This window comes from Nycticebus coucang, chromosome 12, assembly GCF_027406575.1.
Source record: "Nycticebus coucang isolate mNycCou1 chromosome 12, mNycCou1.pri, whole genome shotgun sequence".
Lineage (NCBI taxonomy): Eukaryota > Metazoa > Chordata > Mammalia > Primates > Lorisidae > Nycticebus > Nycticebus coucang.
Genome location: NC_069791.1, coordinates 17,849,854 through 17,874,163, shown reverse-complemented (window position 1 = coordinate 17,874,163; position 24,310 = coordinate 17,849,854). Strand labels below are relative to the sequence as shown.

The window sequence follows — 24,310 nt, the reverse complement described above, 5'->3', positions numbered from 1 at the left end:
AGTAAAACGCAGAAACAAAATTGAATTTAGGTCTTATAAAATTCACTACATTTTGACTGGAGAGTTCTGGATGAGAGAGTGGAACTCGGTGTTCTTGTAAAAGTATTCATTCATTCAACAAATGTATTTGGCACAACCAGGTGCCAAGTATTTTAGGTGCTGGGAACTCCGTGACGGAGGGTTCAGGGAGATAAAAAAAAATCTCTGCTCTTATGGCGCTTTCCTTCTCAAAACGTAAGCACTTGGCCTCACCACCTTGGCTAGGAGCGGTTGGATCCGTTATGGCAGGGAATCCTATCCTTTCCTAGCTCCTGTGCTTTCTATAGCGAGAGGGCTGATTTACTGCAGAACCCTCGGTCCTGCCCCACCCCCGCCTCTGCACCCCCACACCCTTCGGAGCCGGTGCTACCGTTCCCCAACTCATATCTGGAATTATCAGCATCAACCTCTCTATCCTTTCGGCTTTCCTGCGGACCGATGGAGGGAAGGGAAGCAGGACCCGGTTCTAGCAGCATCCTCTGAGAAAGGAATGCGGGCTGGGGAAAATCCTTGCAGGGCAGTCGGGCTCGGCGTCTCATACCCAAACGGGAGGAGGGCCGATCTCTCCCGGGCTCGGAGGTTGATGCAGCAAACTGCTCTCTCATGCTTCCCTGTTAAACATTGCAGCTACACGTGCTTTCCAGAGCCGGCTAAGGCCACTGCGGCGTCCCCTCCCTCCCCACCCGCTAGTCCAGACTCCAGAGCCCCACTGCAGCTGCCCCAACATCCTCCCTTTTTTCTTCTCCACTTCCTGGTTACCATAGAAACATACGTCATTTACGTGCCGTGCGTCGCCTTGGAAACAGGGGAGCATCCGCGGCGCAGCTGGGAGACCCGCTCCTGCGGCTTCAGTCACACTCGCGGGCCCTGTCCGTTAATGGCTGGGGGAGTCCCGAGCCGACGCGCGGCTGGCCTGGGCTTCACCCCGGGCCCCTCTGCGAGCGCCTGCGTGTCCCCGGCAGCCGGTGGGCGCTCGCTGCTCGTGGCGCCCTCAGGGCGGCGCTGACACGGGCGCTACCCGGACGGTGAGGCAGGGCAGGGCACTTTTGCCCCCGGGCGAGCCCAAGAGACGCCGGCTCTGGGACCCTAGCCGGGTCCTCGTCCCGCCGCCTCTTTCCGTCCTCCTGGGATCCTGCCCGGGACTTACCTCCACACTTCGGCTCCCGCCCCTCTCGGGAGCCTGCTCTTCCCTCGGCTCCTCCCCACCCCTCCCAGGACCTGTCCCCCTTCACCCTTCCTCCTCCACCCCGGAGGCCGGGCTGGACGCGACCCAGAGCCGCCACCACCCGCTTCTGCCATTCAATGGAGGACGGTCTGCTGGAGATCATGACCAAGGACGGCGGCGACATGCCGACCCCTTTGGAGGTGTCCACCGTGCCGGCCGTGGGGGACGTGATCTCCGGGGAGTACAACAGCGGCATGAAGGAACTGATGGAGCACCTGAAGGCCCAGCTGCAGGCCCTGTTTGAGGACGTGAGGGCCATGCGGGGGGCCCTGGACGAGCAGGCCTCGCACATCCAGGTGCTCTCGGACGACGTGTGCGCCAACCAGCGAGCCATCGTCTCCATGTGCCAGATTATGACCACGGCGCCCCGCCAGGGCGGCTTGGGTGTGGTCGGCGGCAAAGGGAGCTTCCCAGGCTCCCCCCCAAAGCCGGAGACCCCCACGCCTGGAATCGGGGACGACGGCTTACTGGGTCGCGATCCGGAGGACGAGGAGGAAGAGAAGGAGATGCCCAGCCCCGCCACACCCACCAGTCACTGTGAGCGCCCCCAGAGCCCCTGTGCTGGTCTCCTTGTGGGGGACGGGCCACTTGTGGAGCCCCTCGACCTGCCTGACATTACCCTGCTGCAGCTGGAGGGCGAGGCCTCCCTGTGAGGGCACTCCGCGGGGACACTACCTTCCCGGGCTGGCTTTGGGTTTCCGAGTGCACGACGCGAGGGGACTGAAAGGCGCGGTGCAGCATGCTTAACTTCTGTGGGTCAGGCAGAGAGAGACTCCCTCGAGGAAGGATTTGGAGGGTGAAGGACTCTGGGAGCATCAAGAATCCTTTCTGCCCAACCAAGCGAATCATAGCAAACTGCGGAAAGGTGAGGTTCCGGGAGAGGAAGCGCTCATCTCTGGACTCCCATAGTCCCCTACCCTGCCCTTTCCCCCTCTCCAGGCAACAGGAGAATTCCTTAATTGTGTAAATAAAATTCTGCTTTTTCTATTCTGAAAAAGGACTTATGTAGGACTATGGCAAATAATCTCTTAACGATTTACCTAGAAATTAAGGAATTGGGGGTATTCTGTTCTGGCAACAGGAAATTTACCCTTCTGCTGAAATCCAAGATACTCTGTGCTCTGCAGAAGCCTCTCCCCCTCACACGTCTCCGCAGCTGCTGATTGGTAAAGGAAGCTTGAGGAGGGAACTGCGGCCCTAGGAATCTGAGTGAATGGAGTTCCAAGGGCCCCTGGGCTGGGAGGAGCTGGCTGTGAATGTGCATGAAGACTAATAGCTCAGCCTCTAGGATTTTGCATGCAGAGCGGATCCTGCCTTGTCACTGACTTCATCTGGGATTGCTGTGCACTCACTGGGGCAGTTCACAGGCAGAGACTTGGGGGTGCTCAGCAGCAGCCCAGATTTAGGGGACATTTGAGGGACTCTTGGGGGCTGCAGCCAAAAACTGTCTCTCTTGGCTACACCTGCTTAACTTCAGTTCCCTTTTCTGTCAAAATATCCCTGCCTGCTGCCTCTCGGTGTTGCCTCCATAATGTCTTGTGTGTGTTATGTGTGTCTACTGGTGTAGTAGCGTGTGAGCCCTGAGGGGCAGGGCTTGTGGCTCTGGTGTTAGGTTCAGGAGGCTTCAGACCCTTCTGTGAGCCCCAGGCTATCATGGCGCTTCTTCCCACCCCCACCCCACCCCCAACCAGGGCATGGAGCATGTGGCTGTCCTGAGATTCCTTTACTGATGTGCCTCCCTCCCACCTCCTCAAGTGGTGACTTTGTGTGCCCTTCCTCCTCCTCTGTGTATTCCTTTTCAATGCTTTCCTTGGTGGTAACTTTAATAAAAAGGCGTCATCTCCCCTCCTTGCTGACTGGTACTAGGAGGATGTCAGGGTGGGACTTCTGGGCCCACTGCATGGACCAGGACTTAGTGGGACCAGCAGGGACCATGCCTTCCCTCCAGTCTCTGTGCTTTCAGGTCCAAGGAGTTGACTGTCACTGCTTTGGTTGGGACAGGCATTGCCAACTCTACCTGCTTTCCCTCTGTCCTGAACCTTGACCTCAAGCTGGATTGGGGAAAGAGGGGAAAGTGTTGAGACTCCCAAGCTAACTGGGTTTTTAGTAGCCAGAACTCTAAATGTGCGAGAGACTGCTTTTCAGTGAAGCATCTGGCCCTGGGAGATGATTTCCAAATCTGGGTCCTAGAATGGCAAGTATGACACCTGTTCCATGGAAGGAGTAGGGTGGGGTGGGGAGGTTGTTCCAGAGGGATTGCCGGGATCTCTGGGAGTAGAGTGACACATCACAAAGGCAACCACAATAACCGCCTCAGGCCTCTAGTGGAGAATGCCGGTAAAGTGTCCCCCAAAGGGCTTATTCTAACGCAGCTCTAGTCCACTCCCTTGGGTAATGGAGATTTCCTGAGGTTGCCCCTGAAGGAACAGAATGAGCGGGGATGGTGCGCGCGCGCGCGCGCGCGCGCGCGCGTGTGTGTGTGTGTGTGTGTGTATGTGTGTGTGTTCTTTCTGCTCATCGCTTCAGAGTGGTGAAAAAAGCACTGAAGGCACAGGCACAGATCTGGGCTGGAATCTCAGTCCTAGCACTCAATCACTGCTTGAGACCTGGGTGTGTAAAATGGGGATAAAAAGTTGTTGAGGAGGAAAATATATAAGACTCTAGAAAGTCTTGTGCAATTATGAGTTTCCTTATAGTTCTATTGGGATAGTGGGTGGTGGCGACTGGCTCTTTTGGGGAAAAGAAAACTACCCAGGGAAGGTTCTAGAAACTATTTTTAAAATAATCTTCCCTATATAAAGAGCCTTATTCTTTAGACTTAGATATTCTATCTAGGTAGTTTATCTAATTCAAGTCATCTAATTTATCTAAGTCTGACTTTATTTAAAGAATTCTAATTCTTTAGAGTTAGATAGAATTAAGGAAAGGGGAATAATCATGTAGCGATGGGCCAAAAGTTCTTGGGGACCAGCCAGTCCTGTACATGTAGGAAGACTTGAGTTCTACACGGGGTGAAGAATGTGTGCTGGGAACCCTAAAGGGAAGAGCTGAAGGATATAAACAGAAGTGTCCCTGAAGACTGGGAGATAGGTTCCTATTATAGTTCTAGCATTCAGCACTAAGAACAATGACAGCACTAGCTGTCATTTATTGAGCACTTATTATATATGCCAGACACTGTGCCCAATTTTATCTCCCCTAAATCTTATGAAATAGGTAATATTATTATTATTTCTCATAACAGTTCGGAAACAGACTCCAAAAACTTGCTCAAGGTCACAGGCTAGTGCTCAGCAGAGCTGGGACTTGAACCTAGGTTTGTCTGACTTAAAAGATCTTTGGATGGGAACCACTCTGCTAATTGCTCTCTCATTTGGATCTACAGAGAAGGCGGCCCTTTATTTCCCCAATCAAGAGCCTAAAAGAATCCTAAAAAGGAAATAACCTTAGTTTTAGTCACTTTTCAACTTCTCAGTTGGAACAAAACAAATGCAGTTCAGATTTTGGTTAGTGACCCTTCCCAGAGTCCAGTGAGTACAATAATGGCACCAAGAAGATGGCTTTCTGAATCTGCTCCTCAAGAGAAAGAAGCAGATGCTTCCTGGTATGTCCTGATACAGCCGCATTCTTGTGCTTCTTTTTCTTTCCCTGTAATTCAGATTCTTCCAGTCTCACATGATTTCCAAGGATAGCTTAGCCCTTTAGCTTCTGTAGAAAGTTCTTTGAGTCCTTTAACATTTTTCTCCATTTCAGTTCCCTTTCCTGTGTCCACTGTGTCCTCACCCTCACCCAACCTCTAGAAGTTCTCTAGTCTTCCAAGTCTAGCCTGATACAAATTTCCCCAGCAAAAAAGCAATTCTTCCACCTTTTGCAGTCACCTGCACCAACATCTCATAGGGATGTAGCACAGGTTGGTCTACCAAGTCCTCCGTCTACCCTTTGCCCCACTTCCCTCTTGTATCTCTCGTCTGTAATGCCCTTGATAGATGAGTTTCAGCTGGATTCCTAAGCAGTGAGGCATAGGGAGGGGTCACTACCGAACTTTAGGGAGCTACAACCCCTTGAAATTGAATGCAAAATCATGTAAGTCTGTATATTCTCTAGAGACAAGGTCCATTGTTTCTATTTAATCCCTAAAAAGTAAAAATTAAAAAAGAATCGCTGCGATAAAAGGTAATGACACTTTTAAACTTGAAAAATACCAAAGAAGAAATGACCTTATGTGAATCTGATGCTCCTAGCACCCTTGCCGCCACAGTACTTTCCACATTGAATTAAAACCTTCATATAAATCTTATTACTCAGCACCTATTCAATAAATTCAAATTACATTGACAGCCATTATGGGCTAAAAATCCTGTCTCCCATTACTTACAAGTCTGCTAGTACTTGAAGTTGACTGGAGCACTGCTGATGTAGTAGAGGTGAGGAAATAGCCCTCTCCATGGCTTCGTGCTGGGTTTCATAGTCGGATCCAACATAGTGCTACACTTAACTCGTCACAACTCTTTCAGTTTCTGGCATTCCCATCTCTCACTGGTTTTGGGTCTCTCTCAGTGTTAGTTCTTAATCTCAAGTGAAAACACATATAACTTCAGAGAAATAAGACACACATTTAGCCTGGTACAACTAAAATCTGCTCTTAGAGAAATTAGTTTTTTTCCCTAAGAAATGCAAACTGGTTTCCAACATGAACATGAAGTTTTATATAACCTCAGTATCACCACAGATTGTGGCCTCTGCTTGATATGTATTTTAAAAGATATGGATAATGTTGTCCCAGGACATTAGGAATAGTTCTTTCCCAAATAAATGTTAAGTCTATATTTCTCGTAAGACATAAAATTGTTTGTCTCTTTGAAAAGGCTGGTTTTCATAAGCATCTTTCTTCATCTGCATGCTCAGAAATTCAGCCAGGATTCCTGTTACAGGAAGAAACGACGCGTAAGTACAAAAGGCATGTCCCTGAATCTTTTACGCCAGCTACCACCCCCACCCCTTCTAGATTGTCCCCAGAAAGTGAATTCCCTCAGAAAAAACAGCCTTTTTGCTTGGAAGCACAGTGCTTCTAGAAGGAAGCCTGCTCTGTAAATAATACTGTCATGGTGCCACCTGTCGAGGAATAGGGACATTACAAGGGGAGCCTTGAAGTGAATTTATGGCTTTCACTTCAGCAAGCAGTACCAAATGCTTACTAAAGGCCTGGCTCGCTGCCAAATGGTGGGTGGCAGGGAGAAACAGGAAATTGAATACATACAATGTATTTGAAGAATATGAAAAAAAAAAAAAAACCCGCAGTAAACTAACTGGTCTCCCCCGGCTTCTCTCACATACCTCTAATCCAAAAGTTAATCCTCCTAAATCAGAGGTCTGAACATTCATTCTGTTCAGAAATCTGCACCGTGTCCCCAGGACTTCCTAAATTAAGTATACTAATTAGGAAGGTGGAGAAAGTCAAAGTCTTCCCTAATCATGCCCCCACATGCATTTTTTTATCCATATATTTAATTTCCCATTTACATTTTTCTAGACATCATCCTAGCAGATCAAAGCTGGAATCAAACACCGGAAATGATTTCCAGGGGTACCCCAGCTCCTTTAATCCCTGGATGAGCAGTCTGCCTGGGTCTCCTCTGCCCTCCATTCCATTTCTCTTAGTCATTCTTCCCAAGTGTAGTCAGATGCAAATCTCTACTCCAAAAAGAGACCTCTGCAGCCTTGGTGACCTGCGTCAGCTTTTCAACAAAACTACTTTTTCTTCCACTATCCCTTCCTTCCTTTCTCTGTCTTATGCCACCTGTGAATGTGAAATCCCCAGAAAAAGTATGCAAAGCTTTTTTAAAATTATGAATTTGTGTTTTTATTTCTAGGAATAGGGTACATACTTTTAATCAAATTCTTCAAGGGGTCTATAAAGTCAAAAAAGCTAACAAATCCTATAATCAAAATATGGTACTCACCCTTTCCCAGAGAAGCCCACTGGTTTTTCAAGGCCTTTCTCTCATGCTACCTCCTTCATGGAGCCTTCCCTGATAGGATCTCTTCCTCCTTTAAAACGCCCAAGTCTTTTTGTTTGTACCTATTTTTGAGACAATAACTATATTTTGCCTTACTTCCATTGTTCTTTATGTGCTTTTGTTATTTCCCCTCCCAGATTATGAGTTACCTTGAGAGCTGGAACTGCTTTCTCATTTTTACAGTCTCTGAAGTATCTACCATATTTTACTGACTGTAAGGCACCATTGATTCCATAGCACATTACAATTTTAGGTGCCACTAAGAAAGGGAAAAAAAATACTGCCAATTTTGTTATCACTATGCTTTATTCTCACTTACAAAGTTTCATTCTTATTTAAAGAGTGCCTTTAGATTTATTTAGAAACAGAACCTTTTTTTACATCACTACTGTGCATATAAATGCAACAGAAAGTCATTATGGTATTATCATTTCTTCACATTGAGTCTGACACTTCTGAATCACTTTTTGACTCAGAGTTGTTAATGTCTGTATTTTTCCAAGCATTTCGATTCTCTGGGCTGTTTTGAATACTAGCGAAGCAGCATTTCTTATAACAACAAAAAAAAGAGTCCTGCATGGTTGTCTCTTAGATTATTTGCATGCCATGATACCTATTCTGCAAGTTTTAATGCTGGCACTTTCTTTGACTTGCCACCTTCAGGGAAGGTGTTCAGACAACAACCAGGACTAATGTTCCTTCAAATGGTCATTAAATGGTTGATTAACTGAAACATCAAGGGATTATGGATTTCCAGTCATGCCACTTATAATAACTAGGTTCAGGCATCTGTAGGCAGTGACAACGATGTCATGACTGCTGCTTGGCCAACAATGATTGTAAGCTGCTATCAATTCTAAGATGCATTCCATTTCAGAGATGTTAAAATGTGGAAGGAAAAAATTGTCTGGAATCTTTGAAAATGTTACTGCTGAAAGAGATTTAATGATGATCACACAGACATTTTATATGTAACTCAGATATCTGAAGGGACTTCCCATGTCGGTTCTGGATCTGATGAAGCTTGACCCAAATTTTACCAAAAGCCAGAGAATTCCATACAATTTCTACAGTGTCCCATAGTGTATTTTCCTCTTGATTCCTTCTGTATGCACACCCCTGAGTCCATTCAGGTTGCCCCAGTTTGGCTCTCTGTTATCTCTAAGACACATGAAACAGTCTTTTCACTGATTTCAACAAGAAATGTAATCCCAATAGGCATTTAAATTTTTTAAATGTAGACTTGAATAGAGAAATGGGGGTAGGGAGGGAAGAGTGATCCTGGGGAAAGTTCCACGGAGGAGGCTCCTCCGCTCTGTCCTTCCTTACTCTCTTCCTTCTCCTGCCTGCCTGTTCCAGAATAAGTGGTAAATTCTTCCTCACATTTTAAGAAAAATAGTTTCTCTCATATTTAGCACCTTGGCTAAGGGGAATTTATCTTATTTCTTCCCTCACTACTTTATTAAAAAGTACAGTCTCCTTTTAAGAGAATTTCTGGTGACTAAATATTAAATTGTCATTGCAGCTGGGTGCGGTGGCTCATATCTAGTATTCTAGCACTCTGGGAAGCTGAGGCGGGTAGACTGCTTGAGCTCAAGAGTTTGAGACCAGCCTGAGCAAGAGCGAGACCCCCATCTTTAAAAAAATAGCCGGGTGTTGTGGTGGGCACCTGTTGTCCCAACTACTTGGAGGACTGAGGGCAAGAGTATCACTTGAACCCAAAAGTTTGATGTTGCAAGCTACCATACCATGGCATGCTACCAAGGGTGACGAAATGAGACTCTGTCTCAAAAAAACAAAAACCCACAAAAAATCCCCTAAATTGTCATTGCAAGTAACTGACAACCTAAGTTTGCACAATTAATATCAGTGTTAGGAATAGAACCTGGCTCACCTGAGCTATAGTGAGCCAAAATTCCTTTCATAGCAGGCAGAATAATGCTTATCAGTATGATGGAAAAGGAGATGAAGGAAGAGGACCACAACTGAGAGAATCTGTCAACAAGTGTTTACCACTGTCTACTATGTCTTATAGACTGTGGCAGGCACTGGAGAAGACTCCAAGAAGTCATGGGCTCTGCCTTTAAAGAGCTGACAGGCTAATGAGGAGAGAATATGTTCTTGAATTGGAACAGAATGCTTCTCCGAAGACTAAAGAGAAAACCTGTTTTCTGTGAGCACTGCCAAGTGAATTAAGAGCCCTTCAATTTTAAAATGGGAATGGTGTGTTTGTGGAGGAACAGGTGTGTATGTATAGAGGACAGCGTAAAATGGAGATGAAAGTAAAAAAAAAATGCTTGGGAAAGCTATAAAGTTTTATAGCAGAGGACATCAAGTATGATATTTGAAGAAAATCAGTAGCAGAGGCAGCATCCTATAATTCTCTGGAAAAAATAAGTAGAAAGGGTTAGCAAACCAAAAAACAAAAAATTCTATGTATGGCCCTATACCAATGCAAAAAATAAAGGTAATGCAAAAATAGAATTCTAGGCAGCAACCATAGCTCAGCAGGTAGGGGGCTGGCCACATACACTGAAGCTGGTGGTTTGAACCTGGCCAAGGCCAGCTAAAATCAACAATGACAACTGCAATAGCAACAACAAAAATAGCCCAGTGTTGTGGCAAGTCCCTGTAGTCCCAGCTACTTGGGAGGCTAAGGCAAGAGAATCACTTAAGCCTAAGAGTCTGAGGTTGCTGTGAGCTATGACAACATAGCACTCTATCGAGGGCGACAGCTTGAGACTCTATTAAAAAAAATAGAATTCTAGACTATACAAATGAGGAAAATAAAATCTCATAAAGAAACACAGTAGGATGGGATTCATACCTGAAACATGGCAGTGAAAAGTGGTACAGTATGTTGTTCCAAAGAAACAAAACTAAGTTCTGACATGCAGCTGGAAAAGGGTTGCTGGTCACAGGACACTTATCACATGTTGGTGGGTAACCGGCTTCTGTTGCAGCATTTGTGAAACTCAGGAAGGAAAGGAGGAAGGACAGGCAGGGAGAGGAGGAAGGACAGAAGGTAAGAAGAGACAAAAGAAAATAAGTGGGTGGAATAAAATAAAAACAAAAGAAAATGATAGAAGGAAAGTCAGAGCAGCACTTTACATCATGAAGACAAGAGTCTTCTGGCAGTTTAATATCCTTGAAAATGGAAACAAGAAAGGAATCATTTAGGTAAGGATAAAGGAGAGGAATAGCGGTGATATCTTTGTAAACATGTGCCAGAGGCTAACAAAACAGATAAACGAGCTGGATTATAGATCCCAGGAACAAATAATGAAACTGGCACAAAGCCAAGTTCCAAAAGCAAGGGGAAAGTTGGTTTAAGGTAAATGTTATCACTCAGAAAGAAGAGGATGGCATAGCAGAGATCTCTTCAGATTTAATTCTGACCATAAAGATGAAATTGATTCGTGAAATAAGTGAGGAAAATCTTAAGAGAAAGTAAGCATTCCACTGAGTTCCTGATACTCAAAGAGGTAAGTGAAGTCTTGTCCAGGGTTATGAAAAGCCTGATTTCAAATAGTTAAAAGATAATGACTTTGATAGCTTGATACTCTGTGGGGGGAACGGCTTAAAGAAGGTGAAATTCAATCAGAATAATTACCTTGGAGCCTAATGAAGAGGAAGAATAGCTAAAGGAAAATAATGAACTCCAATGAGCTCAGATTTAGAGATATCTGGAAGAGAAGAGGCGTAATGAAGAGAGTAGTGTCTATTACATATTTCAGCATTTTCAAAAGCACAAGCCATAAGTCAAAACCTGGAGTTTGATTATAAAAAAATTAAGAATTTTTGTTCCAAAAAGAGTATATTAACAAAGTCAGCAGGTGGATGACAGAATAGAGAAAATATTTACTTTGCCCAAACTAAAGAGAGTGTAATAGCATTCTAGAATATATTAGGAACTCCTGCAAATGAATAGGGAAAAGGCAGCAACCCAAGAAAGAAAAAAAAAGAAGAAAGAATATGAACAGCAAATTACTGAAGATATCACTTTATTCCTAATAAAACAGCAAAAATTGGAAATCTAGAAAATGACAAGTATCATCAGGCATGTGGTAATATACAGAGGGTGCCAAAAAAATGTATACACATTTTAAGAAAGGAATAACAACTGTATTAAATTTGAAATACTCAGTTACATTTGACTTCTGCAATTATAAGAGATGCTAATGTGACTTGTATTTATCTTTTTAAAATCAGTATATTTTGAGTTTTATAATTATACAGTTTTTTTCTTTCTTAAAATATATGTACATTTTTGGTACCCTTTGTAGAATGTTGCACTGCTTTAAGACTGGTTCCACCACTTTTGGGAGAGCAAGCTGGCATTACTTGAACACATTAAACAGATGCACAGCTAGATGCCTAGAATTCTTCTCCTAAGTAATTAAAACAAATTATTTACAAGTCTAAATGGGGATTCATATTACAATTAATAACACAAATATGTTCATTGCAGGGTTGTTTGTAGTCGCAAGGAATTGGCGGCAACGGGGGAATCTGTCACGGGGGAGTGGACAGGCATAAAGTGGGTAGATATACACCTTGGACTTCGAGGTGTAACCAAAGTAACGAACTAAATGTTAACATCTGGCAATGTGGATGGAGCTGAAAGGCAGTGTTTAAGTTAAAAAATAATAATAAAAATAATAAAAGAAAAAAAGACATAGAATGAGACATATATCTCAGTAGCTTTGGAGTGTATTTAAAAATACATACCTACAAAAATAACTATGCTTAGAAAACACATAAACAGAAATATGCACATTAAGCACATTAGAAAATTGACGGCTGTAGGAAGAAAAATTGGAGTGGAGACGAAAGTTATAAATAAATAAATAAAACCAGACGACCTTTTCTTGCAGGGACCAATGATGGTGTGCCTGAGAAGCACGATTAGCTCAATCTTCTGAGGAACAAAAACTTCAAAACAAAACATAGCTAAACACAAATATATAATAGCATCTCGACGATGGAGAGCTGGAATGAGGAAAAGGGCTGGGATGAGGAAAAACAAACAAAAAAACTGAATAGCAAAACGGGCTCCTTATCCGTTAAATTAGCAGTTAAAAGGAGGTCACGAACTAATAATAGGTGCCTCAGGGGCTTCCTTGGGGGTTGACTTTCCCCCTTCACAGCTGGGCTTTCTGATCCTGGAGCAGATTTCACTAAGGAAACAGCGCTACAGCACCTCCCATGGCTGGATATTGTATGAAAGATTACAAAATCAACCACAGACCAGTGGGGAATGCAGTAAACAAATTATAAAACAATAAGGGAGTACAGTGATAGGAAACGCACACGTTATTACGGGAACTCAGAGAAAGGGGTATAGGCCAAGGGAGGTTTTCTGGAGTAGGTAACTGGAAAGGGGAGAGGAAGCAGCTCAGAGGACACTGCTGATATCAATGCCAGGAAGAGGTGCTAGCAATCACATAATGAGCTAATAGCTATCACTTCGAAAAAGACTGTGGATCCGTCGAAAAGGCAGGGAGCTGTGGAGGTTCCATGTGATTGGCAGAGACCTCCGCTCGAGCCTGCCTCCAGCCTTGCTCTGCCCCCATCCCTCCCTCCTAATTAGGGCGCTCATCTCCACAATTCCTCTGGGCTGGGAGGGTATCCCAAGCCCCAGGGTCCGCATCTCCAGCTGATGGAACTGTACTGCCGCATTAATCTCCCAGAAATAGACTGTGCTGGAGGTGGTGGAATTAGCTGGATCCGGCCAGGGCGGGGCGGCCAAGGAGAAGGCGCTCATTGGTTGCCATGGTGGTGACTGATTGGCTGCGAGCTCAGCGCGGCCACACCCGAATCCGCCCGGGTCTGCGGTGCAGCGTCTCACGCGTAGTTTGTACTTGCCGAGTAGCTGCGCCGATCCTGGGAAGGTGGCGTCAGGGTTGGGTTTCAGTGTGAGGAATCTAGGGCACCGGCCTTTGGCGGGCGATTCCTGGGGAATGTTCTCACATTTTCATTCGGCCCTTAGGGTGGACCATGGTAACCCACAGCCTGGTCGCGACAAGCGGTTTTGTATACGGAATTGAGAGGGTCCTGGGAAGTGCCGTGCCCTTTCAGGGTAGCTTCTGGTTATTGCATTTTCGCAGATGCTGGGGGCGTTTTGTATCCCTCCAAAGACCAGGGCCGTAGCAGCCACGGCGGTAGCTTTTCGTGCTAGCACCCTTGAGTCCATTCCCTCCTGGGCTCTGGGCTTCTGGGAGCCCAGCGCCTCAAACCCAACGTACTCGACCTTGAGAGGACAGTACTAGGTCACTCGGCCTGCTTTTCCAGGATTCTGGGGCCTTACTCACCTTCCGCCTTCCGTAGTTGAAGGCACCATTTCTATGACAAATCAGGCCATGCTTCTTGCCTGGAATTTTACTGGTCCCCGGCATCCAGCCCACCTCCCCAATTTTCTGCCTTACAACTGCTGGTTATTTTTAATGGCTCAGCTAATATCATCTCCTCGTATAAAGCCTGCACCATGCTTCTGGACCTCCTTAGGAGTGAGTGCAGGCTCTGGCCCACCGGAGTTAATATTCGCAGCTGTGCCACTTAGATGCTATGTGATTTTGAGCAAGCTACTTAACCTCTCTGAGCTTCAGTTTTTGCATTTCAAAATCGAGGTAGTACGAGTACCTCATGAGGTTTTGTGAGGATTAAATGTATTATTAAACTCTTTAGTGCTTAAAGAGTAATAAATGTAATAATAAATGTGGGCTGCTGTTATCTGTGCTCCCAAAGTTGTTTGTATAGGCCTCTTACAGTGCTTACCCTTTCTATTACCATTATTAGTTCTCTTCTGCCCTTCTAGGGGCAGAGATCCTTAAAGGTGGAACAGTCCCTTATTTATAATCTCAATGTCCAACAGTGCTGGACAAATGTAAAGAAATTATTCCTCAGAAAACTTTATCAGAAGCATCCTTTCTTCTTTCCCTTTTTTCCTTTCCTTCGCTTTTTTTTCCTCTTTGAGGCAGGAGAAGAACTGACATCCCAGAGAAAAAGATAGGCACTTTTTTTGTTTCCATGGTGACGGAGGACCTTTACGTTGGCAACCCAGGATAGGTTTTTTTCCTAACTGTAGGGTTGATTCCCTTTTTTAGAGCCTATACTTTAGAAAATTTGTTAATTGCAAATTCTTTCTCTGCTCTTTTGAACTGTATCTACATTTTAGACAGTTATTGCCAGTTTTATGACCCAGGGAATGTATTTTTCAAGGACCTGTGAGCCATCCCTTTAAAATGTAATCATCAAGGAGAGTATTGAAGTCTCTGTGGGATTCTAGGAGCCTAACATTCGTGGGCACATTGTTCCAAATTGTAAAACTACAGCTTGTCTTGAAGGTAGGAGAGAGTTTCCTTTTCCTTTGCATTTAACAAATGCAGATGTCATGTGATTCCCCCATAGGAGCTCTTCTAACTCTCCAGCCCCTTATTTTAGTGTAATTCCATTTAATATCCTATTGCAATAGTTTTAAAGTCTTTTTTTTTTTTTGTCTGTTTAACTGTTTAACTTTGATACAATTTGGAAATCTTTTTTTTTTTTTTTTGAGACAGAGTTTCACTTTGTTGCTCTAGGTAGAGTGCTGTGGTGTCACAGCTCACAGCAACCTCCAGCTCTTGGGCTTAGGCGATTCTCTTGCCTCAGCCTCCCGGCCCAGCTATTTTTTTTGTTGGAGTTTGGCTGGGGCCAAGTTTGAACCCACCACCCTCAGTATATGGGACCCCAATTTGGAAATCTTTAGGTTCTGTGTTTATTATTTGTTTACAATGGAGTATCAAATCTTCCTCCTTGCTAACCAGAGCTTTTCACTTTCTCTAATTCTAGAGAAATCAATTAGGACTCAAAAGATAAGAGTTTTGTGAAGTGAAACAACAGTTTTAAAACGTTATTGCATAGGGTAGTGTGTCCGTTTGAGAGTGTCTCAAATTAGTTTCATTCATATTATGAGAGTACATGGTAAAAAAAGTGGGGCTACCCACTTTCCTTATTTATTATGACAAAGACATGAGAAAAATGCAAAGTTTAAAGAAAGAACTTTGGAGAATGTAGAGCGCTCTCAAAGAAAGCTAGGTTTGGTTAAGGAGAGAAACGAGAGGAAGCCCGAGAGGACAAGGTTGTAAATAAAAAGGCTTCTGCAATGGTGGAAGTGGTGTGGAGAGGTGGGCCTTACAGCCCTGGGGATGAAACAGATTCATCCCCTGAATAGATGAGGAGGTAAGGTGGAATAGGATTGAGTTGAAATGAAATAAGTGATGTAAGAGAAAAAGGAAAGCAGTGGGGTGGGGAAGAGGGAATTAATTTGTGGTATGATAACGGAAGGAAACCCGCAGCCTGAGCAGCTTGATAGAGGCACTTTCTACTTGTGTGGGCAGGGAAATATCAGGCAGACAGTCCTGTTACTAAAGGAAACTAGAGGATTTTAGGAAAAGGGATTTGACACCCTGGCCTCTCCTGCCTTGCCTGCAACATCACAAAGCACAAATTGAGTGCACAGTTGGCATTAGTGCCACCACAAATGCTCCTGAGAAGATGGAGTGCTGATCGTCTTTTCTCTAGCTGACTTTTCCTAAAGTCAACACTGTTTCCTAATTCCCTTTTTCTTCTTTACTTACCTTTTCTCATAGGTGTGGGACGGATGAGGGTAGATTCAGGAAATGAGAGTGGAATATAAGAAAGAAAAACAGACTAAAACAACACATTGAAAGAGAAGAAAATTTAATCCTAAATGCATACGCAAAACTCAGGCTGGGGGATAACATGTAAAAGTATTACACAAATAGAATTAAATGGAATTAAGTGCGATTATTTATCAAATCCTGTTGCAAGAACTCAGAGGAAAGAAAACTAAGAAAAGTCTCTAATTCTCCTAATTTCCAAGAGAAAACAAAGCTGAAAGTGAAAAGTCAGAGGGATGAGCTTTGGACATCAGGGGAAACTTCCAGGTCTGAATCTAGTGCCAAGGAAGCCATGAAATCTTCTTTCCTAGAATGTTTCAGCATTGGGAAGTTATACCTGTCAGGGCTGGGGAAGGGGTCATCTCATCCCAGGAGGAGCTTCACCTCCAGAAGCCTTCCTGCTAGACAGATTCTGCCCTGGTCAGACTGCTTCTCCCAAGGGCCCTTGCCATGGCCCCCTTCATTTCCTTGTTGCGGAAACTGTAGATGATGGGGTTGCACGTGGGGGTGATGATGGTGTAGAGGAGGGAGAAAGGCTTGTCTTTGTCAGGCCCATGTGTGCTGCGGGGATTCATGTAATAGAACATAGCTGAGGTGTATAAAAAGATGACTACAGTCAAGTGGGAGGCGCAGGTAGAGAAGGTTTTCCCCCAACCTGTGGAGGAGGCTCTGCTGAGGACAGAGGCCAGGATGCCAATGTAGGAAGTGACAATGAGCAGCATGGGGCTGAGCAGCACCACGATGGCATCGGCAAAGATCATCCTTAGACTAGACTGAGAGTCCCCACAAGAGAGGGCGATCACTATGGGGGCCTCACAGAAGAAGTTTTCTTTTTCTTTTTTTTTTTTTTTGGCCGGGGCTGGGTTTGAACCTGCCACCTCCGGCATATGGGGCAGGCGCCCTACCGCTGAGCCACAGGCGCCGCCCAGAAGAAGTTTTCTATGTGGTTGTCTTTGCAGAAAGGATTTCGGAAAGACATGTACTCAAGAAAGATGCCATTGATAAGCCCAAAGAACCAGGCAGTACCCACCAGCCTGACACAGACCTGCTGGCTCATGATCTTGGCATAGCTAAGTGAGTGGCAGATAGCAACGTAACAGTCATAGGCCATAAAAGCCAAGAGGATGCACTCAGCTACACCCACACAGAAGACCAAGTACATCTGGGTCATGCAAGAGACAAAGGAGACAGTGTGGTTCTTGACCACCAGGTGGATCAGCATCTGCGGGATGGTGGTAGTGATGAAGCAGACATCCAGGAGAGACAGGTGCCCAAGGAAGAAGTACATGGGGCTGCTGAGCCTGGGGTCTGTCCAGGTGATGAAGATGATGAAGCCATTCAGGGCCATAGCAAGGCTATAGAGGGCCAGGAAGAGGGCAAAGAGCAATGGCCGAGTGGAAGGTGAACTCTGCTCAAAACCCACAAGGATAAACTCTGTCACTGTGCTGCTGTTCCGTAGGTTCACCATCTGGGGCCTGCCTGAGGAGGGAGGACAGGAAGAGCACAAGGAAGACAGCTGTAGGGTAATGTAAGGTCTTCACTTGGGCCCAGAAACCCAACTCTAACAGTGGGTGGATGAGTGGCCGTTAACCTTTTGGAACTTAGCAAACTCCAGTAAGTTGTCAGTGTTATGGGGCAGTGAAAGTGCCAAAGTCACCACAGATTGCATACAAAGAATCATAACAAATTTAGGAAGTGGCTCACACCTGTCATCCTAGGGCTTTGGGAGGCCAAGGGATCAGGATCCCTTGAACTCAGGAGTTCAAGACCAGCCTGAGCAAAGTGAGACTCCCATCTCTACTAAAATAGAAAAATTAGCCAAAGGTTGTGGCAGGCTCCCAGCTACTTGGTAGGCTGAGGCAGGAGGATCCCTTGGAGCCAAGGAGTAGGATGATGCCACTACGCTTTACCCAGGGCAACAGAGTGAGACTGTGCCTCAAAGTAAAAAAAAAGATGAATGAATCAAAGATGAATATCAGGGAAAATAAAAAGCATTTTAATCCTCAGGAACGGTCTCTCAGGTGAGAGTGATTTGCACGTGTCTGGAGACAGTCGAGCTTTTCCCCATCATCTACCTCCTCCTAGACTCACTCTCCCAGAAGTTGCTGATGCTACATCACCTGCCTGTGCTGTGTACGCTGGATATGGGGCCTGGGTGAGAGCTCTTGCAGGCTTTCCTAATAGGAGACAGTTTCCCTTCCCTTCCCTTCCCTTCTTTCCCTTCCTTTCCTTTCTTTTCTTTCTCAGGGTCTTTGTTGACTGGATTAGAGTGCAGGGGCATCATGATAATTCCCTGTAACCTTAAACTCCTGGGCTCAAGTGATCCTCCTATTTCAGCCTCCTGAGTACTTGGGACTACAGGTACATGGCACTATGCCTAGCTAATTTTTAAATCTTTGATTTTAGAGCTGGAGTCCTGCTATGTTGCCTAAGCTGGTCTCAAATTCCTGGCCTCAAGCAGTCCTCCTGCCTCAGGCTTCCAAGTCCAGCTTCTACCTACACTTTATAAGTTACCTGCTCTATTGCTGCCACCTCTTGCAGCTCTAGATTCCTTCTGGGTGTGATTTCATGGTAGATTAAGGCAATGTCCAGCCAGTAAGCCATTCCCATCATCTTTACTTTGGGATGCTTTTCTCATGCTAAGGACTTCTCTTAAGGATCCAGAATGGGAGAGGTAGGGCAGAGAGCAGTGTTTAAAATGTGGTTTGGAAGCCTGAGCTCAGTGGACACGGTGGGACTTAAGGTCAGAGCCTGGCAAAATATATCAGTAAACCACACTGCAGAGAAGTCTGGAGCTTGTCCAAGAAGAAATTGAGGTTTGACCTGAGCAATTGCTGGGACAAACTAGAGGACAAATGTTTACCTCTGGTTCCTTGTGTCACAAAGATTCTGTGATACCTAACATCTGGTACCTTGTTAGTTACCATCAGGAACTAACCAAACATTGGTCTAAATAAATGGTTCAACATCATGGAAATCACATCCTACCTCATTCTCTTGCATGGCTGATAATGATGTTTGTCATTGAATCACTGTGGCAAGTAACAGAAATGATCTCATGGTGTTTGAAGAGGAGCAGGTCCAAGGAGGATGGTCTGACCTGGTGGGCCAGTCTGGAAGAGAACATGTTTCTGATGACCTTGTTAGTTCTTTGATATTTGTACTACTAAAGACAAGTGTCTACTTAAATAATATTACTAAGTTACATGTGTATACACTTTATAGTATAGGTGTGAAGCCTTACATGGCCCATATGCCATTTGCTAATAATCTTATTCTGCCCCCTCTTTCTCATATTGTATGTTTGGGTCTTTTAAGGCTTTGAAAAATTTTGTCTCAGTGCTAACAAATGGAATTCTAACACGTTGACTTGAAAATTATACTTTGTCCTGTTAGTTGAAGAAATACCAGCAAGAAAATAAGAAGAAAACATTAATTCCTTTATTCCTTTAGTTACAGATTAGTACATATTATTCTGTAACATAAAACTTGTTCTTGCACATATGATTTCTGACAAGGAATCTTCCAAGAGTGGACTTCAGAAACTGTTGCTTTCTGTATGAAAACAAAACTTGAACCTCTAGAATGTAATTTTTATTTAGTTGTCAAAATTAGTGGCTAATAGTGATATTGAAATTAATACTTATGTTTTGTGAAAGGTATATAGTATACACTTGTCAGATTTCTTTGTTAAAATAGAAGAGGATCACAGTATTTTTTTTTCTCAGTGCCTAGAGATAAAAGAAAAGCCACCCGTTACTCCTCGGGTTTCCTGTTTAAAGAGTTGAAGGTCTGTAATCTTATTTAAATTAACAGTAGTTTACAAAGCACTTCATATACCTCATGAAATTTGAATCTTCATTTTATTATTGTATCTCAATGATGTAACATAATATCATTGAAGAACATTTGATAAATTATGTTGGACAATGTAGCTGGACATAGTTTGGCAAGGAGAAAAGAATTCAGAAAAGAAAAGAAGGGTGGGTCTAGAGTGGTATCATAATTGATTTAATTAATGTATGGGTCTGACCCATTTTAGAACCATCTACAATCACAATTGAAGCTTCCCAACAGTTCCAAGAAGCTCTCTAAAGAACAATGATTTCTATTTGGGCAGCAGCCACATGAGGGTGGAAATAGTCCTTATTACTGTATCCTTAACCATAGACTTAATGGGTTAAGAGAATAAAATGCCAGATAGTGTTAGGGTGGGTTGGGGTGGGAAATAACTTCTCCCATATGCAGGAAATTATAATAACATAAAACTCCTGACCTTTCTCTTCGCCATCCCACAGGAGGTAGAGGGGCTTACCAGATTGGTGATTTTGGGAGGAGAACTTGGAAAAATATGTTCTATCCCTTTTCTCTTGGGAGTGAATGGACTTCTGTAGGGCAGGCTCTGACCCTGGTTGGAAAGGCTCTTTTCTTGTCCAGTGCTGTCAATAACTAGGGAATAAGTCTGTCTAATTCTGTGTTTCTGTGTTAGGAAGTCCATGCCTTCTTTGTATTAATAAAGGTGATATTTTGGCTTCCATTTGGAGACTTACTGTCTTACTTCTCAGTTGACTTGGAAACATATGGGAAGGGTAGTATTAGTTACTGGACTGTCTAAAAGTCCCAAATAATTGTTAGTAGTAATATTATCACATATATAGAAATAAAATTATAGACAAAGAAAATGTGATAGAGTTTTAATTGTAATTAAAAGAAATTCAAAGTCATAATAATGCCTGGAAGATCCTGGAGGGAAAGAATTCTAGCGATACACATATTTTGCATTCTTAAAGTACAGTGCAGGTGAGTTAAGGGAGAGAAGTCTACATTCCATCACCACAGGAGCACAATGAACAGAGGGTGCTATTGTAGACGAGACTGGTGAGAAAATGTCTCATTACAATGGAAGGCTCTGATCCTTGCCATATTTACCCAAGAGGAGGAGGACCCTATTGGATACATTCAACAGTTAGCTACATGTTTCTGTTATTAGACTAGCGTGCTATGACCACAAGAGAGAAAATATACTGCAGGGTTTTTTGTTCATTAATTCTGTAAATATATTTGTTTTAGGAGTGAGGTTAGTTCAATTAAGTTGCAAAGGGACTCACCAGCCTTGTTTAAGCTGTGTAAATTCTTCTCTTAGAAAGTTTCAGTCTCCATGAGTCTTGGCAGTCCTCTTGTTGGTATGCTTTAAATAAAATGCACCTCTCGAAATTTCAAATCTTATGCCGCTTGAAACCTAGTTTATTTCATCCATACTGAAATCACTTACTTTCAGGATTAAATGCATCATTTCACAATGCACACAAATCATCATTTTTGTGGGTGAAAAAACCTTATGGTAGATATATTTAACCTGGTGTTCATGAACCCCCCAAAGAGATCAACAGGTATGTTTCAGAATATCTATGCATCTCTGAAATGTTATAGGAAAATGTGTGTGTATTTGAGCATTTTTCTTGGAGGGCACACAATTTATTGACTTCTCAAAGGCAGCTGGAACACACAAAGGATTAAACATTTCTATTTAGAGATTTGAAGTCACTAAGTTCCCAGAGACTTCTCTTCTTTAGACTAAAAATTAATAATCTTAAAAGTAGCTAGAAGCTTCTGGTAGCTAGAACTTCCCCCCAGGCCAATACTCCAATCTAGACATCACAATTAAAAGCAGAATAAACTGACTTAATAAGGTGGAGAACTGAGTAGGGGTGGGGTGGAATAATTAAATAGCACATGTATGATTTAAGTTTGGAAAATCACCTCGGAGGCAGTACTTCTGTCCATAAGAGTAACCAGATCTTACCTTAAGAGAATAATAATATTTTTTAGCGAGTGGGAAGGGAATGGGGAGGTGGCAGAAGTTAAACACACACACACACAAAGACAAAAGCTCTAAGACGTTTAGGGAAGTTCATCCTGGGAAATTTGTTTTTGTGGTGACCAGCAGTTTTTCATTTCCTTCAACATCAACAGAAATCTCTTCTGTCCCACAACAGATTTTAAACATGGACGTGATGGGCTAAGGAGTATAATTTCCTGCTCTGAAGATGTTTGAGAATATTTCAATGAAAGTTCCAGTATGTCAGGTCCAGTTTAGATTTGGGCTAGTGCAAGGACAAAGGACAGCCGCCTGAACAGTTGTCAGTGCCTCCCGGAGAGCTTCTCTCCCTAATCCCCTTCCTTAGTTCATGGTATCAACAAATTCTTAGGCACCCCAGTCAGAATCCAACAAGTCATCCCCTTCTTTCTATGTTAAGTTCCCATTAAAGGCCAGTAAATATTCTTTTCATTTTTATTTATTTGTTTTGAGGCAGGATCTTGCTCTGTTGCCCAGGCTAGAGTTGCAGGACCTGCAACCTCAAACTCCTGGGCTTAAACGATTCTGCTGCCTCAGCCTGCAGAATCGCTTATGGGACTACAGGGAGGTGACACCATGATGCCTGGCTACTTTTTTTATTTTTTGTAGAGATAGGGTCAGGGCTTGCTCTTGCTTAGGCTGGTCTCGAACTCCTGGCCTTAAGCAATCCTCCTGTCTCAGCCTCCCAAAGTGCTGAAACTACAGGTGTAAGCCATCGTGCCTGAATGCTGTTAAATATTCTTTATTTTCTTTTTCTTTTTTTTTTTTTGTAGAGACAGAGTCTCACTGTACCGCCCTCGGGTAGAGTGCCGTGGTGTCACACGGCTCATAGCAACCTCTAACTCTTGGGCTAACGCGATTCTCCTGCCTCAGCCTCCCGAGCAGCTGGGACTACAGGTGCCTGCCACAACGCCCGGCTATTTTTTTGTTGCAGTCTGGCCGGGGCTGGATTTGAACCCGCCACCCTCGGCATATGGGGCCGGTGCCCTACTCACTGAGCCACAGGCGCTGCCCAATATTCTTTATTTTCTAATCCCCCATAGGCACTCTATACTCCAGCCTCCTTTCCCAAACACTGCACAATTTCTAAGCCTGCAAGTCTCTAAGTTTCTAAGCATCTTAGTCCGTCTGTCTGAATTCACTCTCCACGCATTCTCTCCATTTGCAAAACTCCTGCTTCTACAAGATAAACCTCAACTCTTGTCTCTACAGAAAAGCCATCAGTAACTTTTATTCATCTGAAATTGCACTTATTCCTGCCTCTACGAGGGAAAATACACACACTTTAATGTCTTCCCATATAGATTATGAGCTCCTTAAATATAGAGATTTTATATCCTCATCTCCCAGCACACTGCTAAGTACATAGCAGTTTTTCAATGTACATTTGTTGAAAGAATAGTGGAATGAATGGCCATTCAAATTTCAATTTTTTATTTATTTAATTTGCTCATTGCATCAACTTTAGAAATAAGCTCCTATAAACCTGTTTTTTCTCCACCTGTGAAATGAAGAAATACATGTTTGTCTGATAGGTTTGTAGGGAAGATTAAAAGGAAATGTATTCATTCAACCAAAATACATGTGTGTATGTAAATTACTTTTTTGTATATAAATTACATAGAACAGTAGCTGCAACAGGGAAGGTGCTCAATTTTAATTTACTGTTGCTTTTCTAGGTTGTTGGATAAATAAAAATATTAATTATCCCTTGTGTTTTTAAATGTCAGTGATCCTCAAATTGCTTGAAGCATTTAAAAAACAGAGTCCACCAATTAAAAATGTACGCGTTGTTAAGTATTACAGATTCTGCCAGGCGTGGTGGTGTGCATCTGTAGTTCCAGCTACAGGTTGGGTGAGAGGATCACTTGAGCCCAGATGTTCAAGATCTGCTTGGAAACATAGTGAGACCCCCATCTCTAAAAAAATAAAAAGTAAAAAATAAATGAAAGTGAAAAAAAGTACTATTGATCTTTCTTTTGAGACAGAGTTTCACTCTGTGAAACTGGGTAGAGTGCTGTGGCATCATAGCTTAGAGCAACCCCAAACTCTTGGGCTTAAGAGAGCGTCTTGCCATAGTTTACCAAATAACTGGGAGTAAAGGCACCCATCACAAAGCCAGGCTAGTTTTTTCTATTTTTAGTACAGACAGGGTCTTGGTCTTGCTCAGGTTGGTCTTGAACTCCCGAGCTCAAGGGATCCACCTGAGTTGGCCTCCCAGACTGCTAGGATTACAGGTGTGAGTCACCATGCCACTGTACTATTGATTCTGTTTCTCTACAGAGCATGCCATACAGCTGACAGGGATATCTGACAAACAAAATATAATACAATATGACTAAGGACTCTAACAGGGCTTCAGTAAAGTACTGGAGGAGTAATGAAATAACGAAACAGTCCAGAAAAGATGTGCACAAAGAATAAAACAAAGCCAGGTGTAAGGAAAAAAATATCTGCTAATGACTGAGAGATTCAAAAAGGCTGCTCTTGG

The 24,310-nt window shown here is 43.7% G+C and overlaps 2 protein-coding genes across 2 annotated transcripts; one reads left to right on the top strand and one right to left on the bottom strand.

Moving 5' to 3' along the window:
• The first annotated feature begins 853 nt into the window (after positions 1-853).
• On the top strand, positions 854-3,112 carry CCDC184 (coiled-coil domain containing 184). The gene has a single exon (XM_053556019.1). The coding sequence runs from the start codon at positions 1,342-1,344 to the stop codon at positions 1,915-1,917; it is 576 nt and encodes a 191-aa protein (XP_053411994.1). The 5' UTR covers positions 854-1,341; the 3' UTR covers positions 1,918-3,112.
• Positions 3,113-16,363: 13,251 nt separating this feature from the next.
• Positions 16,364-17,430, bottom strand: LOC128561890 (olfactory receptor 10AD1). Its single transcript, XM_053556576.1, has 2 exons — positions 16,904-17,430; positions 16,364-16,793 (listed from the first exon to the last, which is right to left on the bottom strand). The coding sequence occupies exons 1-2, from the start codon at positions 17,428-17,430 to the stop codon at positions 16,364-16,366; spliced, it is 957 nt and encodes a 318-aa protein (XP_053412551.1).
• Between the last annotated feature and the right edge of the window lie 6,880 nt (positions 17,431-24,310).

What these genes read in the sequence shown, in the direction of transcription:
- LOC128561890 (XM_053556576.1), bottom strand. Translation starts at nt 17,430, where the DNA reads ATGGTGAACCTACGGAACAGCAGCACAGTGACAGAGTTTATCCTTGTG. An exon ending in TTCTGCAAAGACAACCACAT is followed by an intron (nt 16,794 to 16,903) that starts AGAAAACTTCTT and finishes AAAAAAAGAAAA; the next exon opens with AGAAAACTTCTTCTGTGAGG.
- CCDC184 (XM_053556019.1), top strand. Translation starts at nt 1,342, where the DNA reads ATGGAGGACGGTCTGCTGGAGATCATGACCAAGGACGGCGGCGACATG.